A 19,196-nucleotide genomic window follows, 5' to 3' on the forward strand; every position below is an offset into this window, starting at 1 on the left:
CACTTTTTGCCAAGCGTCGATTGTCAAAGTTCAAAAGTTATAACTAATGGGAAAATTTGAAGACCTGCTTGCCTGATATGTTTTGGGGGGAAATAGTAATTATTTTTCACAAAATTTCCTCCGAAATGATTCGATTGTGTCCAACCTACTAGGTGTTTCAGCTGGCGAAGATTCCAACTCATCAAAATCCGGTCACTGAAAAGCCAAAGGAAACGATTTCGAGCGGATTTTTGCAGTGACGTTGCTTGTTTACCTTCGGTAGAGTTACCTCAGGTCGGAACGGATTCGTCCGAGCTTTCAACTGGGGAATGGATAATTGCCATAACTATGCCACAACCTGTAAGTTGCTTGTTTGGTATTATTTCCATTGCTGCTGCTGAACCAGATTTTTTTCCTCAGCGAAAAAACGGAGAATGCCTATCTCAGACGATATTCATATCATTATTAAAAAGTTTCGCGACAAGGATAAGCACGATGAAAAACCTTGTAAGTGGGTTTTAACGGATTGTTTGGGATGTGTATGAGGACTGTTTTTATTTTCAATTTCTAGCGACTTCCGGTGACCATGATTATGACGACGAGCACAGCATGGATTCAGAGGAGCTCAAACGGATTCGACAGCAGGAACCTTCATCCTCTTGTGTAGTAGCAAGTACTTCATCCTGTAACAGCAGCGGTGTTTTGGGTTCAAGTGCTACCGTGATGGGTGGCACAGGAATCGCCGTAGGAACTAGCGGATTAACAGTTCACCAACCGGTTTCCTCTCAGTCGGATGACATCAAGCTGATCCTGAAGAAACTAACTAACATTGAAGACCTGCTAAAAGTTGTGGCCGAACAAAGCTTCAACCGGTTGGCTGCTCTGAAGCAAGAAGCGACAGGAGCTAGCTCAACGGCAACCGCGGCTAATCTTGGTTTGATTCCAGCGGAATCAAGTTGCATCAACGTAGAGTCAATGTTCAGGTTTCCTTTTCGGACGCTCAAAGACCTGATCGAGCTGAACAAGGGCATCTGCAGTGATGAAAGTTTGTACAACAAACTGTTTGAGTATCTGACCAAAATCAAGCTTGAGTGTGATGAAAACATCGTGATGAATGGCCTTTCCTCGATAGTCAGCGATGAAGTACTCGACGCCGTAAGCTGGGACGGTGGGAAGAAATTTAAACTTTCTTCATTGGTGATTTTCAGTGATTCTCTGTACGGTATGTTGCTTTTGTACCTTCCCAGTTGCGTTGCTGTATAAAATTGTTTATTTATTTTCAAGTGGCCTGGTTCAAGGATCGGCTCAAGTATGATGAGTATGTGGCAGAAATGAAGGATGCCATTGAAAAGTCCCACAAACGGTACGCCAAGACAAAAGCGAAAAAAGCATCCCAACAGCAGCAGCAGCAACACCAAACGCTCACCTTGACAACAGCCAGCGGTACCACAACGGCCACGGTTGTTAGCGATGGTGGCCAGTTGTTCCTGTCGTAGTTCATTCCTATCGCGTACTTGCCGCTGACGGCAGGCCGAGGTAGGTCACCTTTTCTGCGATTTGTTCCGATGGTCTATTGTTTTACGCGTAAGCTGACAGAATACAAGGCACCGCTGTCCTTTGTACTCGTTCATCTCATATTGTTTTGTTGGTGAAGTTTGAATCGAAATGAGATTTTTACTGACGCTGGAAATTTACTTTTGAACAACAGACAGATAGATTAAGTTGCTGACACTAAACATTATAGCCGAGTGTGATCGATTACATAATAAATGCGAAGTACTAATGGTTTTGAAAACAAGCATACAAAAAAATACATAGCAAGTAATGTAAGTTTTCGACTTTTGCTGATCCCATGAGTATTGGAATGTGAAAAATTTCCTCCGGTTGAATTTACTCGAAGTAGGCATTGCCACCATCAATTGCTTTACAAATAAGACCTTGTTTCGGACTGTCAAAATTTCTAGTTTCTAAAAATTCGAAAACACAAAAAAAATGAAGTTGCATTTCGATTCCAAATTATGTCGTTTCCCTAAATCACATTTTTCATTCGTGCTAAATTTTCTTTTGTCGAAGCAAAATATTTTAACTGGAATTTGTTCTCGAAGCCTGTTTTATCTTCACTCAAACGTTTTCGCCGTTATCTATCTAATCGTAAATTTGGTAAGCTATTTCTGCCCATCCAGCACGGCACTATAATCCCGTAAGTTCCGTCCCCGTAGGGTTTGGCATCTTATCAATTTCTCCGATTGATGCAGACACCGGCGGATGCGCCTGAATGTGCCACCGAATGGGTGCTTCCGTTGCAGTTGTGGCAGTACAATTTCACTATCAGGATCGGTGGCTACTATACCAAGATGGCACATTTGCTGTTCTCCATTCAGTCGTTAGCTCGAACTTTGTACTATGTGCTGACCAGTTGTCACCAGGCAGTACTGAGTATGGTGGTTTTCGTGCCACTGTATTTCGTAATGGATATCGTGAGTCTGATTACCAACTACAAGAGAGAATGCCCTGGTTCAGGTTGCCGGAAATATTTGCTGCTACAGTCGCTTAAGCTAGGATCAACGTTCCTGTTCTGGACCCACATTTGCTGCTTTCTGCACAATGAATATGCAAGCTGTATCTTCCAAAGACGTTGAGCGAAATTTTTATTCAAAATACAATTCAACTATGAGAACAGTTTTATAATAAATCATTTTTTTGACTAATTCCTCTTTTAATTTGAGCACTGTTAACACCTAGTTCAGGTATTTCATCTTCAATAATGGCGAGGAGAAGTTGGAAAACGGACAAGTAAGTAACAACATCGGATCATCTGATGTTTCAATCTAACGAAAACTGGATGACAAATGAAATACAAATACAGATTTATAAGATGATGAGCAACGATCACGGATCAGATTTGTAGATTTTAGAGCAGCGTACGATTCAGTGAAACGCAATGAAATATGGCTGATCATACTGAAATGTGAAGGGGCCATTCTTGAACCACGTTGGCTAACTGGGGAGAGGGAGGGGTTTGTCTACAAGGGAAGTATTTCTAACAAAGTCTACGTATTCCCATAGCGAACAGAAATCCAAGCTATTACAAACTTTTTAAGAAAGTTGAAGTTATTAACGATTATTTATTTAGTTTGTTGTTAGCTCCTATAAGGCCACTATTTTGTTTTTCTCGATGAAAACTTTTCATTCTAGTTCCGACCATCAGTGATGGCATTTCACTAGAGTGATACACCAGTGCGTAAGTTTCATGTCTACACTGCGGATACATTTGGTGTGCTCCACACAAAGAGGAAAGCGCACTTCTTCTCAGTGTCCATTAGACAGACTGAGTGTGCGCTTGTGTTGAAAGAAGTTGGTGCGAGAGAACTACATTATCTTCGCATGAATCGCTCTCGCGTGCTCTCGCCTAAATACACCCAAGTGATCACTGGCGCGTGATGGTGAGCGAACACTTCTATGAACATCAATTAATTGCTATGAAAAACTTGCAAGGAAAAACGAAAATTCAACGATAAATTGTTTTATTTTGCTGATTCTGCGTGCCCCACGTTTCTTTTACACTAGAGTGCTCACCGGCGTGTACACCACTGTGAAAGTATCTGCATCCACCTCAGAGAATTTGATAGCTCTGCTTTAGCACTTTGGTGCGATTCATTGTTAGAGGTAAAAGAAAATAAACACGCGCACTCATGATGCGTGCACGCTTTATACAACACTGGTGTATATATGAAAAAGAAAAGAGCTCTCGTTGAAGTTGTCAGTACGAGAGGAGAAATTTTGCTTGCTCTTCGTCACACAGAGGAGATGGACATCTCTGCCGACCATAGCCAATTCGATACAGAATATGGAACTGTGTTACTTTTTGCTTTCCGATGATTGGTTCCCAAGAAATGATGACACCCACCAACAAATCGAACGTGTTTGAACAGCTATTTTCAGAGACGCCATTTCTATTTTCCTATTGCATATCTAACAACGGAATCGTCGTCCTCGACCAGGTTTTTATAAGTTATTAGACGCATGGTGGTGTCCTCATTTTTGCTTTAACGTTTACGAAACTTAGGGCATATTCAGGAGTGTTCTAGTTCTAGATGCATAATTTATGTCAGTTTTAAAATTTTAATCTAGAAATTATAACGAAATAAACTGGCAGCCCCAGTAGCGTTTTATCTGTGTTTCAAATATAGAAAAAATAGAACGGCAGTGTATACCAGTTTTAAATTTGACAGTAGAACTGGTCGAATAAATAAAACTAAAACGGATTGCTGGGGATACGCTTGTTTCAGTTTCATTTACATTATAGACCACCCATATGAATCTTGCAGCTGCTGAATTTGCTCTTAGCACCAGCAAGGTTCTTCTTCTTCTTCTTTTTCTGGTTGGCGTCACCTCACTTGAGATGACGCCGATTTGATGGCACAGCAACTTGGGCTATATTGCCAGTTATTTTTGTTTATAGTCCAATGGACTTTCTTTTCACTGAACTACAAGTGAAAATCTCGCTGTGTGGCTGCGTCGAGTCGTCAAAATACGGATAAAAATGCTTTCTTTCTTGCGAAATACTCGAATATTCTCCGGACTGACACGATGCAACGTGCTCACGCGTTGAGAGTTTCACCGGAAGTGACCAGAAAGGTTAGTTTGCTGAGACACAGCACAAGCACACATCTCTCGATGTTGAGTTTTAACAGACCCTGTCAGCTTGGAGCGAAACCAATCTTCAGCTCAGCAACGCCATCGTACGGCATCACATTCAACATATCATGTCAATTGTATGGGTGTGCAGTGCTGCTATTTTGGCGCGCATGAATTTGACATTTCTCTCCTAATACTTCTGTGTACGAGATTCGATGCGGACTTGCCTGAGGGCGCCATGTTCGCAAAAAAGGATGTTGCCAATGATGTGTTCGGGAATTGTTAATAATGATGTCTTTGGTTTTAAGCAATGTATGCTTCCTCTCTTGTTGCAGATTGTACAATGTAAATTGTTTCGTATCCAAATATACGAGCAATTTTCGCAAGTTCCCTGTTTGTTAGTTCCTTAGGTAGTTGAGCGTGAACGAATCGCTCTTGGTCGTTTATGCTGTATCAGACCCTGTCAGCTTGGAGCGACATCAATCTTCAGTTCAGCAACGCCATCGCACGGCATCACATTCAACATATCATGTCAATTGTATGGGTGCGCAGCCCTGCTATTTTGGCGCGCACGAATTTGACATTTCTCTCCCCTGCTTCTATGTATCAGATTCGATGCGGACTCACCTGAGGGCGACATGCTCGCAAAAAAGGATGTTGCCAATGATTTGTTCGGGAAATGTGAGAGCTGGATATCTTGTTAATATGATGTCTTTGGCTGTATCCACAAAGCTTAACATTTTTTTTCATGCCGGAATTTGAAATGCTACCGCTGACTCATCCTTGTTTGGCCGCATGTTCATGGAAGCCTCATGCTCTGGTGCCGATCGGTCATTCCTTTGAGATGTACATCTATGTTATATACCTCAACCGTGTTCAGTTCGTACTGGGGTACCTCTTTTCATGTTTGCTAATTGTTTCCCAATTTATTTTTATCTTTTGTTTCATATTTACGTATTTTGCTTAGTATTTTCAGGTATTTTCCGACGTCATCTTGATCGAATCTGTGCCATTATCTGCATCTATCGCTGTGGTTTCATTGACTCCAGGTTCTAATGATTCCCATTCGTCATGGTAACCATTCCACAAACAAATACACAGACTAGACAGTAACGAAGTTTTTCATATGACAACTGGCTTGTAAGGCCAGCGCCGTATGCATTGAACCACCGATCCGGGTGTATAGCATTCTGAAGATTTTACGTTCAACATCCTATATAGTTTCCTCATTTTCTTTTCTAAAATTTCATTTAGAATTTTGTTACGAATGATTTTAGAAACAGAATTTCTCATTTTTACTTTGCAGCATGTAGGAACTAATCGAAATCTATATTAAAATATACTTAGGTAATTTGAAGGGGAAAAAAGCAGTTTATGTTAAACTGCTAGTGTAACCTGGCAGTTCAACATACACTTCGCCAGGTCGTTCACAAATCCGGTTTTTCCGCAATTCTACTAATGCAGATTCTGATAGCAGCTATGTTTCATAGAAGTAATTCAATTATTTATTCTCTCTGGTCACGAGACCTGAACTAAAGACTGTCCCAGAAAGTATGGACGCAACCAAAAACCGCTGTCATTTCGCAATGGTTCAGGATCTGTCAATTTTTATGGCTGCGTCCTGTTTTTTACACTCTTCATTAACCACTTGTGCAGTTGTTCATTCGTTTTCATTAGTTTGTTTCGAAATGCGTGGACTTTCAGCAGAACAACGTCGAAAAATGGTGTACAAATGGTGCACAGAACGCGGACTGTCACTGAGAAAGATAGCAAAAATGGAAGGAGTAAGTGAAAAAGCCGTGCGAAATGCAATCAGGAAGTTCGGTGAGGATAACACCTTTGAGGATAAACCGAAAACGGGTCGAAAAAAGATCCTGCTAACCCTCAGTTGGATAAACGTATACTGAAGGCGTTCGAGCAAAAGAAGGAGGTTTCAGTGGATGTGGCCAAAAAAGTGAGCACTTCGCAGTCAAATGTTCTTCGTGCTTAAGAACGTTTAAATCTTCGAACCTATAAGAAGCCGAAACAACCAAAATGTAGTCCGAAACAAGAAGCATCGATCAGACCGAGCTTTCTTCGAAAGCTGTACAATACGATGCTTGCTAGAAATTTGAACTGCATAATCATGGACGACGAAACCTACGTGAAATTCGATTACAAATCCTTGCCGGGACCACAATATTATACGGTGCGAGAAGGGCAAGTGTTAAACCAGTCCGAGACATCGATTAAAGTCGAAAAATTTGGTAAGAAAGCTATGGTCTGGCAAGCAATTTGTAGCTGCGGTAAGATTTCGAACCCCTACATCATCACTGCTTCAATGAACAGCGAAATATACATCAAGGAATGTTTACAAAAACGACTTCTACCCATGATTCGAAGCCACAAGGATCCTGTTGTCTTCTGGTTAGATCTTGCTTCTTGCCACTACTCGAAATCAACGGTAGAATGGTATACTACCAAAAATGTCACTTTCGTCCCAAAAGACATGAATCTACCAAATTGCCCACAACTTCGACCTATTATGATTCGGAATAAAAGTACACGCGTAAGTGACAAAGTATAGTTTATTTTCCTCTAGCTTCTTCATCCGTGCTCCCAGTTTACAGGATCATAACATATCTCCCTTATTGAATTTAAATAAAACGGAAGTATTTCAAATAACAATTGATTTTAACTAAGACTATAATCATCGTATCGTTTGGGTCTCATTATCTGCCGGTTCGGTCTTCCCGCTCTCGTAGGTTCGTGGTCGATTTCTTCATTTATTGGATGCGGACTCTGTAAGGTTGTTGTAGTTGTACCGACTTGCGTTTCGCTATTGACCATAGAATGGCGAATCAGTGGTTTCACGTGTGATGTGTTGCGTTTATAACACACCCCGTCGCTGTTTTGCAATATCAGACTATTTCCGCATCGTTCGATTACTTTTGCGGGAGTAGGTAAAAATCTCGACGAAAGCTTGTTTTGTGGTAACATATTCTTTGGTAACACCTCATCTCCTACGGATACCGATGATTCCTTAGCGCCGACTTTTTCGTCTCTGTACACTTTTGCCTGGTATTTCATAGTTTGATCCCGATCACGTAATTCATAGTCATTCAGAACATGCGTTTGGAAGTGAGGAATCAAATCTCGGAACTAAATTTCTGTTTGAGCTGTTAGTAGAATGTTCTCACTAATAGTACTGTTGTTGTACCGTTGAATTCCACTATGTTATATCACGTCATTACACTCTCACAAAGTCACTATTTTCACAGTCACTATTTTTCCGAAAGTGTTTCAAACGTTATAATACAGATACGTATTTCGGAATGCTATTTGCATCCTTCTTCAGTGTATCGGTTAGTGAAATCTCGGAATCTTCTTCCGAACATGAGTTGTGCCGGTGGAACGCCTGTTACCAAATGTGGGGTCACAGAGTACATATACAGATACTCTTGTAATGCTATTTTCCAATCACTGTTTTGTTGTTTGCTTATTTTCAGAACTTTTAAAATTGATCGGTTTTGGCGCTCTACTTCACCGTTTGCGCTGGGATACTGGTGTTGTGTGTGTGAGTTTGATGCCGTAATCATTGCAATAATCTTTCATCTCTTGGCTTGAAAAGTATCTCGCATTATCGAATGTTAGGATCAATGGGAGACCCATCCTAGTGAAGGTGCTCAATAATAATCTAATTACGTCACCTGATGTAGTTCGGGTCATCGGTTCTGCCAAAACAAACCGACTATAGAGATCGATTAATACGAATACGTAGCTGTTATCAGGTAAAGTCCCAAGAATGTCTCCTGACAAGTGAACCCAGGGTGCAGCTGGCAGGTCTCGAATGCATAAAGGCTCAGGTTTTTCGAATGGTGCAACAAGTTGACAGTCGAAACACTCGCGGCATGTCTTCTTTACGTCAGAATCCATTCCAGGCCACCAGACAGCAATTCTCATTCTTCTCTTCATCTTTTCAACTCCAGGATGACCGCCGTGTGGCAACTTCAATATAGTTTCACGTAATTTCATCGGTATCACAACCCTGGATCCTTTAAGTAGCACTTCATTAGCAAAGCATAGCTCACCTTTGAATACTGCGTATTTCTTCATATCTTCTTCCCATTTGTCATCACTTAGAGCTTGCGAAACTTTTTGAATCTCCTCATCATTTTGTGAATACTTTACGATAGTGTCCATTGTCACTGATGGTGGCATACTGCTTTCAACAAATGCACACAATGCTGCCTCCGCGCATTTGTCGAATGTTTCACATTTTAAATTCTCGGAAAGCCGTGATAATGGGTCCGCGATGTTAGTCTCGCCAGGTTTGTTCCACTCTCATATCGTGTTCTTCCTTCGATTGTGCGTACACGAGGATATCGTCGATAAATATTCGTACACCATTTAAGCCCTTTAATATTCTTTCGATTTCCCGCTGAAAAATTTCTGCGGCACAATTCATTCCGAACATCAGTCGTTTGTAACGATAACACGCGGTGGGAGTTACAAACGTAATGATTTCACGAGACGCAGGGTGCAACTCAATTTGGTGGAATGCTTTGACCAAATCAATCTTGGTAAAGTATTTGCAACCGTCCAGGTGATGCCCAAGTTATTTTCAACGGTACTGGTTCGATTATATCTTGTTGTAATAGGTCATTCAGTTTTTCTTCAACTACGCCTTGTAACGGGATCGGTAAATGCCTACAAGGTTGTTGAACTGGGACTATAGATTTATCGATTTGCAGTTTCACCTGCAAATCCTTAATCTTGTAACGCGGAACACGTCTCCATGAATCTCCAAGATTCCCAGCTCCAACGATGTATTTTTGCACAGAAGGTTTGCACCTACTTCGTTGTTTACGATATACACCTCGTGGGTAACGCGTTTTGAACGGGTAGCTATATCTGTTTTGAACGTTTTGTGGACCTTTAGCTTGCCGTCTCCGTAGACACGAAGAAATTCTCGTGATTTTGTTGCTGCGCTAAATTTACATCCATTCGCTTTCAGGTAGTGCCATGTTTTCCGGTTTATGATATTAACGTGCGCACCACGATCCACCTTAATTTGACACCACATGTACAACATGCACCATGTCATGTTTGTTTTCGGTAGCGTAAATTTGTTGTACATCGTCATCGCTATCTTCACTGTTTGTACTTTTGCAGCTCTCACCGACTTCTTCGCCTTCAGATCCATCCACTTGCCACACATTCTTTTTACTTTTATTTCCGTTAATTCTTCGATACGAGGATTTGGTTTTGCACATCCTCCGGAAATGTCCGACTAGTTTACAACCAGAGATGGCATTTCACCACAGTTATACACGCTAGAGTCAGATTTTTGCCACACCGAGGATGCAAAAAACGAAGCACCGCACAAAGAGGAAAGCGCACTTCTTCTCAGTGTCGAATAGACAGCATTTGAGTGTGTGCTTGTGGTTAAAGCAGCTGGCGCGAGTGAAACACATTCTCTTCGCATGAATCGCTCACACGCGCTCTCGTCTAAATACACCCAAGTGACCACTGGCGCGTGATGTTGAGCGAACACTTCTGTGAACTTCAATTAATAGAGAGTAGATCTGGCCTTGCTATGAAAAATTTGCAAGGAAAACCGAAAATTTTCCGATAAATTGTTTTATTTTGCTGATTTTGCGTGTCCACGCTTCATCTACGAAAACCATACAGCAGAGTGCTCACCGGCGTGTACACCTCTGTGAAAGTATCTGCATCCACCTCAGAGAATTTATTAGCGGCCCTTACACGTGACAATATTATTTTCAATCCAAAGTATTGTCAATACCGTCAATCCAATTGACTTGGTAACTTGAGTCCGCATTTTTCGAGAAAATCAAGCGTTTGGAGCTTCAAATATTGCAAATGAACATTGAAATATTGAGAGATGAGTTCATTGCACATATTTGACAGTTTCCTCTCTGGAGAGAAAGTTTTGTCGGATTGATGAGCAGTTTTGATTTTTTGACAATATTTTCGTCAATCCAATGAAGTTTCCATTACACGATCAAAAGTATTGTCAATACTCCTTGTATTGACAATAATATTGTCTCGTGTAAGGGCAGCTATTAGCTAATGCTCTAGCACTTTGGTGCGATTCAGTGGAAGAGGTAAAAGGAAATAAACAAACGCACTCATGATGCGTGCACACTTTACACAACAATGGTGTATAAATGTGAAAGAGAAGAGCTCTCGTTGAAGTTGTCAGTGCGAGGGGAGAAATTTTGCTTGCTCTTCGTCACACAGAGGAGATAGACATCTCTGTTTACAACCGTCGCAACCTTTGTTCTTTGCAGGACAACATTTATCGTTTGCAAAATGTCCACTGTTCCCACAACGATAACACCTTTCTTTAACAGGTCCTTTTTTGACTATGTTTACCGTGTTCAGTTCAACAGAGATTTCGTTTTTCTTCATTGCTTCCTTATTCCGATGCACGGTTTCCAAAATACGGGCTTCTTGAACAATTTCCTCTACTTGCAATATTTTCTTCTTGATAATCACTTCGCGCAGCTCGTCTGATAAACTGTTATCAAACACCTGTTCAGTAACTCGCATGTCCAATGCATTACCATACTCGCAAAGGCGTCCTTGTTCCCGTAAACGGGACACGAATCTTTCAACAGACTCATCCTCCGCTTGCTTCATTTGCCGAAATATATATCGATCATACGGTATATTGGAAAATGGTGCAAAACGAGCACCCAGTAATTTTATCGCTTCTTTATATACATCTGAATCGCCTGGAGGAAGTAAATCGTGACCAGGTGTATCATAAAAAATGTCCTGTATTTGTGCTCCACCGAAATGCAACAGGTGAATTTTTTTTTAGACGCAAGAGCGACGTAATTCACTTCTAGGAACAACTCCAGCGATCGTTTCCATTTCTTCCATCGAGTTCCGATAGACTCCGTGTTGGAGGTGTCAAACGGTAATAACGTTGATTTGCTGTTTTCCATCTTCTTATTTATTTATTGCTATTGTTATTTTTTTACGCAACTACGGCGAAACACTTTTATTATTAATCTCTCGTTTTCCGGATAGTTGAATCTATCCACGGAACGTTGTATCTGATCCAATCCGTTACCTTATAGGTTATGTTTAACTCCTCAGTCAAAATTTTCCCGGCTCTCGTCCGATTTGGAATTGAATCCGTGATAACGAATTTAATCACTGTCTTCTTACACCGACATTGTTTAGAACGAATTTAATCCGATTTTATCCGGTCGTCGCCAAATATTATGATTCGGAATAAAAGTACACGCGTACGTCGTACGCCAGAAAAGTCATAAATACAAATAGTTTAGTCAAGTCGTAGTCTTTGTTGTCTAGTAATTTATACAATACAGATGGTGAATAGTCATATACCATGCTCTTTGCTACTATTTTAGCGTATAGTTGAAATGACAATGATAAACAGGTTGCGGTTACTATGGTTCTTTTCTCAGTGTAGCTTCTTCACCAGTGCTCCCAGTTTACAGGATCATAACACGACCAATCGCAAGAAGGTGCGCCAGCTAGTCTACAATGGCTAAGTAGCAAATGTTGAGAATAATATTCTGTTGTGGTAGTCTAATATTATCAGTATAGAATAAAATTTGAATATCTAACACTTGTGAATTATTTACAGTGCAATCAAAGTGCGTTCATACTTTCTGGGACAGTCTTTACGTTAGCAGGAGGACCGACGTGCCCTTAGTGTTTTTGAGAGGAAAGTGCTGCGAACCATCAATGGCGGCGAGTGCAGATGGAAGACGGCATATGAATCACGAATTGCAACAGATGCTTGGAGAACCAACTTTCGTACGCACAGCCAAAAGTCAAACGACTGCTGATCAAGTCATTGGAACGCCGGACAACAGTTGTCCTCGATTCTGAGCAGGTTCATCGATTAGCAATGTGCACTTCACTATCACTTTTTTTCATAAATACGTTTATTTCATAGGTAATAGACATAAATTTTTCTTCGCCGTGGCATCCACATATCACTACAGCAAATGTTATACGGCTACGGCGGACTGCAGGTACAAATGGAATTTGAGAAGTACTGTTACCCAGGGTGATTAAAGACAACGGAGACAAAGGATTTCGGTGCAAAAATTTTCGAAGCAAAAAGCAATGAAGACGCTCTTTACACGTTTAGTCAATATGAAAAAGGTTGTTTATTTAACGTCGTTCTACGCACAGCTGTCTCATATCCTATCGGATTTCTTATGTTTTTTCATACACAGTTAGACTTGGAACGGCAGTTTAGTACGTTTTGTTCAATATGTTTACGTTTCGTCTTTGACTTATCAGTGCATAGCAGTTCAAATTGAACTGCTTAATACAATACTCAGTAGTTCAATTTGAACCGCTGGGCAGACGTAAAGTTTCTGCCATTTACAGAACACTTTTGATTTGCAACGAAGTGTAATGTCTTTACTGACGTTCCGAACGATTGTTTTATTATTTCTCTACAATCTTTTTTTATCTTTTCGTGATCGATTTTATATGCATGATATTGATTCGCTGCGCGGATTCGATTAAAATCACATGAAGATAGAATTATAATCCTAATACTTTGGAAATTTGTTATGAACTTATAAATAACCGCACAGATTCAATACTCCAAAATTTTCTAATAGAGTGTGTCACAAGTCCTCCACATAGTAGTGCCTTAACATATAAAGAATTCAGTTCTATTGAACAACGTAGGCTTCACGAATTTAGACATACATAAATACAAAAGCACACCAAATATTCACACAATATCTTCGACCAGTCGACCGCATCGCGCACTGACGGACGGTGGCTTGAAGTTGAGGAAAATGTCTTCCAGTGAAGTTTCATTGATCGAAAAGCTACTGATGACCGCATCGTAATCCCTCTTGAGCGAGGTTATTTGCGCAAACAGTTCCGACAATCGTATCGGCTCGGGGACGAGGAATTTCAGCATACCCTGCAAGAGAGGAAAAAAAAAACACGTGCTGTTATCATACCAAACACCACCGACGTATTGTCAAAAAAAAACTTACATCGTGTTCTTCCTTGATTTCACATCGGAACCGTCGCTGGATATCGGCAACCAACGTGCTTGGCGATAAACTGCTATTACTGTTCAGTTTAAGCCACAAGTTGTAACCTTTGCCGTACTTCTCCTTCAACCGCTGAATGAAACCGATACACCGCAGTTGACCACCGACCATGATCGACAGTCGGTTGCACAGTTCCTCGCACTCGTCCATACTGTGCGAGGTCAGAATGATGGTCTGGTCCTGCCGCTGGAGAGACTTAATTCGACCCCACACGAAATGCCGCGACTTGGGATCGACGCCCGTCGTCGGTTCGTCTAGAAATACTATCGAAGGATTGCCCAGCATTGCTAGCGCCGTGTTCACTTTGCGTTTGGTTCCACCCGAACATTCGTTGATTCGATTGTGGGCGAATGAAAGTATGTCAAGATCGGTTAGCCATCGATTGACTAAATTCTCACGATCCTTCAAATTCTTAACCCTTGCACTGTAGTTAAGCAGTTGATACGGGGTCATAAAATCAAGCAATGCATCCCCCTGGGGACAGTATCCGAATTGGGAACGGTAGACACTTTCGTAGGATTTCCTAACATCTGATTCGTTCAGATAGACCGTTCCGTCTGTGATCGGTAGATTTCGAGTGATCATCTGGAATGTACTTGTCTTACCGGCTCCGTTCATCCCGAGAAGCCCGAAGCATTCTCCTCGTTTAACAGCGAAACTGACACCCTTCACCGCCGGTAGCTTCAGGTAGCGCTTCTTCAGATTATGAACAGCGATCGTGTACGGGGCAAACTGCTGTGGTTCTTTGGCAACCATTTCGTTCACCATATTGGTTTCCGCATCCACATCATCGTCTACGGTGCTGCACATCTCATAGTTTGAATCAGTTTGATCGAAATCTTTGCATCTTTTTCGACCACAACGCAGATAATACTTTATAAGGTGGACAGTTCTAGTCTTTGCTTCAAGAATTGCTCCCTTTCTGTACATATTTTCAACCACTTCGTTGAGTACCACTATTAAAACCAACATCATAGTTGGTATGAGTACGTAAATCCCATTCAAATCAAGTTGCCGATCAGCGCTTCTGCTGTGGTCAATCGTGTTCGCCCGGATCAAGGCTTCAATTCTGTTGAGTTTCTGATTCTCGTAAACCACTCGCAGTGAGTGTTTCAGTGCAAACTCGGGAATCAGATGCAACAGCATAATGATGCCGCCGTTCTCGCGTATCCGATCGTATCCGTCCGACAGCAGCAGCACTCCGCAAACACCGATGATCAGCAGATAGCTCATGAAGGTCACGGCGGTATCCATACTATCGACGCACTGGCTAATGATGTAAATCACCAACAGGGCAGCCAGGCCGTACATTATCAGAATACCGAGGATCTGGATATGTTCGGTTCGACTGAAAACCACTTCTCGGTCCATATTCCGGGCAACACAGTACACAAACAGACAGATGATGATATGTAACAAAAAGTCCAACAGAAATGAGCTGCCCCAGTACACGTAGCGATTGATGTTCTGCAGTTGCTTGAAACCGGACGATGCTTCGAGGTACGGCAGTTGCAGGAATTGCAAAATGTAGAGCATGAATGCTGTGAAAGATAAAGCAAAAACAAAAATAATTAGAGCGTGTTACACAATACAAGTAGGTTTAGAATTTTCCCTACACAAAAATCTCAGAATTGCGGAAGCAAATGATGTCTTCATGGTAATAACCAAATCATATATATATATATATATAACAGGGCTGAAAAGTCACCACTTGTGGCTGAACACCCAATTTAAATCTTAATAATTTAATTTTAACTCATATTCCAATAAATAGTTATTTAAAAAAAAAAAAAAAAAAAAAAAAAAAATTAGAGCGTGTTAGTCTGTGGTAAATCGAGCAACTAAAATAATTGAAAATTAATGGAATAGCGAAAAACTAGCGAAACTTGAGACATAGTAACCATTTCCTAATGTTCTGAAACCCGTGGAACTGCTCTACCAATTGAGCGACTATAGGGATGTTCTTTATCTTCACATAAATGAAATTACTCAAAATCTTTCGACGTAGGATTGCGTCTTTGTTTTCTATACCGGGGTACAAATTCAAAACATAGAAGTAAAACCATATAGACAGTGGTTAGGTTTTGTATATCTACAACTCAACCACGAACAATGTGTAATTCTTCCTGTTTTTCAAACCATTGTCATTCCTCTAATTGATATGACGGTTTCGTATACATAAGTTCACGGTTTCCATATGATTTCTGCTCTTCAATGAGTGCGTTCGCATTTGAGAAAATTACTCACAGAAAACCAAATTCAGTGTCGAATCGACTTGCACTCTGTGCGGTTCGATACTGCCGTAGAGAAGGTTGCTTCAAAATCGTCCAAAAAGTTCATGAACTAACTAGGAAAACAACATTTCTTGAGCAAAATTGCTTTATTTATTATCTAAATTTTTTATATCATAATTCTAGAATGATTTGTACATGGCCTTAAAATAGGCTTCAGTCTCTCAGATCATCGAATGACAAGTAGTCGCTGGGGACTAGGTTATTGATAATATGGTGGGTGAAGAAACAGATCGGTGACCAATACGTTCAATTTGGCCATTATTTTCGTTGACTTGTGGCACAGTGCATTGTCTTGGTTAAAGATGTTTTTCTCTGCTTCATATAAGGCCGTTTTTTACGATTACTTCAAACGCATTAATAACTTCTTACGCATTAATAACTAAAAACTTTTGTTGGTACTTCTTTTTCAAGATAGTCGACGTTAATTATACCTCGAGCATCTAAAAACTGACGCCACTACTATCCGTTGACCACCATCACCCGCCTTTAACAATATCATTTACAATTGATCATGGTAAAGAGGTTTGCCGAACTGCTGTTTTGAATGAACCTAGAGAGCTGAATTATAGGCAAATAGATTTTGATGCCTTGATAGAATTTCTTCTAAATGCGAATTGATAACTTTTAAAGGTCTTGAAGCCCTTTCTGCTCCACGTTTGATTTTAGGAGATTTCAATTCGCACGGAATGATGTGGGGTTCCGTTTACAATGATAGCAGATCATCTTTAATATATAATATTTGCGATAATTTCAACATGACAGTATTGAATATGGGTAGCATGATACGGATCCCAAGACCTCCTGCACGTCCAAGTGCATTAGATTTATCTCTTTGCTCGACTTCAATTCGATTAGATTGCACCTGGAAAGTATTTCCTGATTTACACGGTAACGATCATTTACCAATCGTTATCTTAATTAGCAGTAACAAAGGCATTGCTAATTCTGTTAATATTCCATATGTTTTGACAAAAAATATTGACTGGAATAAATTCCAAAGTAATATTTCAAGTATCTTAAATTCAATGGAAGAGCTCCCCCACTTGAAGAATATGACTTCCTCGTTTGTTCGATTCTGGAGGCCGCAGAACAAGCCCAAACCAAACGATTTCTTGGTCCATCGTCTAACAGAAGGCCTCCAAACCCTTGGTGGGACAAAGAGTGCTCAGATGCTAAACACGCGAAACAAAATGCTTTCAAGACGTTTTTAAAACTAGGAGGAAGAACTCCTCCGAATTTTGAAAAAATCTTGGTTTTGGAAACCAAGTACAAGAACATACTTCGGATCAAGATATGCAGCTATCGGAGACATTTTGTGGAAGGTTTGTCAAGAGAAACCTCAATGAGCACTCTTTGGAATTCGGCCAGACGAATGAGGAATCGTAACGTAGGAAATGAGAGTGAGGAATACTCGAACCGATGGATATTTGATTTTGCGAGGAAAGTTAGTCCAGATTCTGTTCCTACGCATAGCATTATTAGGGAGTCTTCTCCAAATAATGGTTCCATTGATAGCCACTTTTCAATGATGGAATTTTCCATAGCACTCATGTCTTGTAACAATAACGCTCCTGGGTTGGACACAATTAAATTCAACTTGGTGAAGAATCTGCCCGACCTCGCAAAAAGACGTTTGTTGGAATTGTTCAACAAGTTTCTTGAGCAAAATATTGTTCCACCTGACTGGAGGCAAGTGAAAGTTATCGCCATTCAAAAGCCGGGGAAACCAGCTTCCTATCACAACTCATATAGACTCATTGCAATGTTGTCCTGCATCAGAAAATTGTTCAAAAAAATTATTCTTCGAAAGGTTTGTTGTCAGATACTCAGTTTGGCTTCCGTAGAAATAAAGGGACGAATGATTGCCTTGCATTACTTTCGTCTGACATCCAAATTGCCTTCGCTCAAAAGCAACAAATGGCCTCTGTATTTTTAGACATTAAAAGCGCAATTGATTCAGTTTCCATTGGTGTTCTTTTAGACAAGCTCCATCAACATGGACTCCCAGCGGTTATAAATAATTATTTGCACAACCTTTTGTCAGATAAGTGCATGTATTTTTCACATGGCGATTTGGCAACAATCAGAATTAGCTACATGGGTCTCCCGCAAGGCTCATGCCTCAGTCCGCTCCTGTATAACACATGTATCAATAAGTCCCGAGACTAAAGCAGAGATGGCGCTCGTAGTAAACCAGTAACCACGGCTTTCTAGAGTACTAACCTTTGCTTGAAACGGGTCAAAATTTTAAGTCGATCCGACCAGAAACAGCTGAGTTATCGAGGTTGGAGTAACGTCGTTTTGTAGTTTGTTTAAAAAATGGAAAAACCCGAGTTTTGTGTTTTGATAAAACATTGTTTTTTAATGGGTAAAAACACCGTGCAAGCGAAACAATGGAATGAAAAATGTTATCCGGAATGAAAAATGTAATGGAAAAACCCGAGTTTTGTGTTTTGATAAAACATTGTTTTTTAATGGGTAAAAACACCGTGCAAGCGAAACAATGGAATGAAAAATGTTATCCATCAAAAGCAACGATTTGTCGGTGATTCGCCGAGTTTAAACGTGGTCGTACCGACACAAATAACGCGGAACGCTCGGGTAGACCTGTGGAAGCCGTTACACCAGCAAATGTGAGTGAAGTGGCAAAAATTATAATAAAAGATCGTAAAGTGAAGCTCCGTGAGATTGCTGAGATGACACAGATATCATATGGAAGTGTATTTACTATCCTTCATGGAAAATTGAGCATGAAAAAGGTTTTTTCCAAGTGGGTGCCGCGATTGCTTTCGATGGAACAAAAACAGCAACGAGTCGATGATTTAGAAAGCAGTTTATTGCTATTTACTCGCAACAAAAAAGATTTCTTGCGTCGTTACGTGACCATGGACGAAACATAGATACATCACTACACTCCAGAGTCGAAGCGGCAGTCATCTGTGTGGCGCACAGCTGGCGAAAGCCGTCCGAAAACGCAGCAGTCAGCTGGCAAAGTCATGGCGTCAGTTTTTTGGGATACGCATGGCGTGATTTTCATTGACTACCTCGAAAAAGGTAAATCGATCAACAGTGATTATTATATTGACTTACTGGTGCGTTTGAAGGAGGAAATCGCAAAAAAACGACCGCACATGCAGAGAAAATCATTTTTCATCAAGACAATGCACCCTGCCACAAGTCGATGAAAACAATGGCGAAATTGAACGAA

The 19,196-nt window shown here is 40.7% G+C and overlaps 3 protein-coding genes across 4 annotated transcripts in view; 2 read left to right on the top strand and 1 right to left on the bottom strand.

The window, feature by feature from the left end:
* LOC131431315 (uncharacterized) lies at positions 1–1,792 on the top strand. Its single transcript, XM_058596946.1, has 5 exons — positions 1–95; positions 153–339; positions 400–486; positions 551–1,201; positions 1,264–1,792. The coding sequence occupies exons 2-5, from the start codon at positions 309–311 to the stop codon at positions 1,473–1,475; spliced, it is 981 nt and encodes a 326-aa protein (XP_058452929.1). The 5' UTR covers positions 1–95; positions 153–308; the 3' UTR covers positions 1,476–1,792.
* Positions 1,793–1,928: 136 nt separating this feature from the next.
* LOC131431316 (uncharacterized) lies at positions 1,929–2,687 on the top strand. The gene is made up of 2 exons (XM_058596947.1): positions 1,929–2,139; positions 2,199–2,687. The coding sequence occupies exons 1-2, from the start codon at positions 1,972–1,974 to the stop codon at positions 2,616–2,618; spliced, it is 588 nt and encodes a 195-aa protein (XP_058452930.1). The 5' UTR covers positions 1,929–1,971; the 3' UTR covers positions 2,619–2,687.
* Positions 2,688–12,747: 10,060 nt separating this feature from the next.
* Positions 12,748–19,196, bottom strand: part of LOC131432769 (ATP-binding cassette sub-family A member 2) — a 103,175-nt gene continuing 96,726 nt past the window's right edge. For both annotated transcript variants that reach the window (XM_058599275.1, XM_058599274.1), the window contains 2 exons: positions 13,635–15,235; positions 12,748–13,558 (listed from right to left, as the gene is read on the bottom strand). In XM_058599275.1, coding sequence (XP_058455258.1) covers positions 13,361–13,558; positions 13,635–15,235 — 1,799 coding nt within the window. In that variant the 3' untranslated portion in view covers positions 12,748–13,360. The remainder of the gene's footprint in view (positions 13,559–13,634; positions 15,236–19,196) is intronic.

This window comes from Malaya genurostris, chromosome 2, assembly GCF_030247185.1.
Source record: "Malaya genurostris strain Urasoe2022 chromosome 2, Malgen_1.1, whole genome shotgun sequence".
In the NCBI taxonomy this organism is placed as follows: Eukaryota; Metazoa; Arthropoda; class Insecta; order Diptera; family Culicidae; genus Malaya; species Malaya genurostris.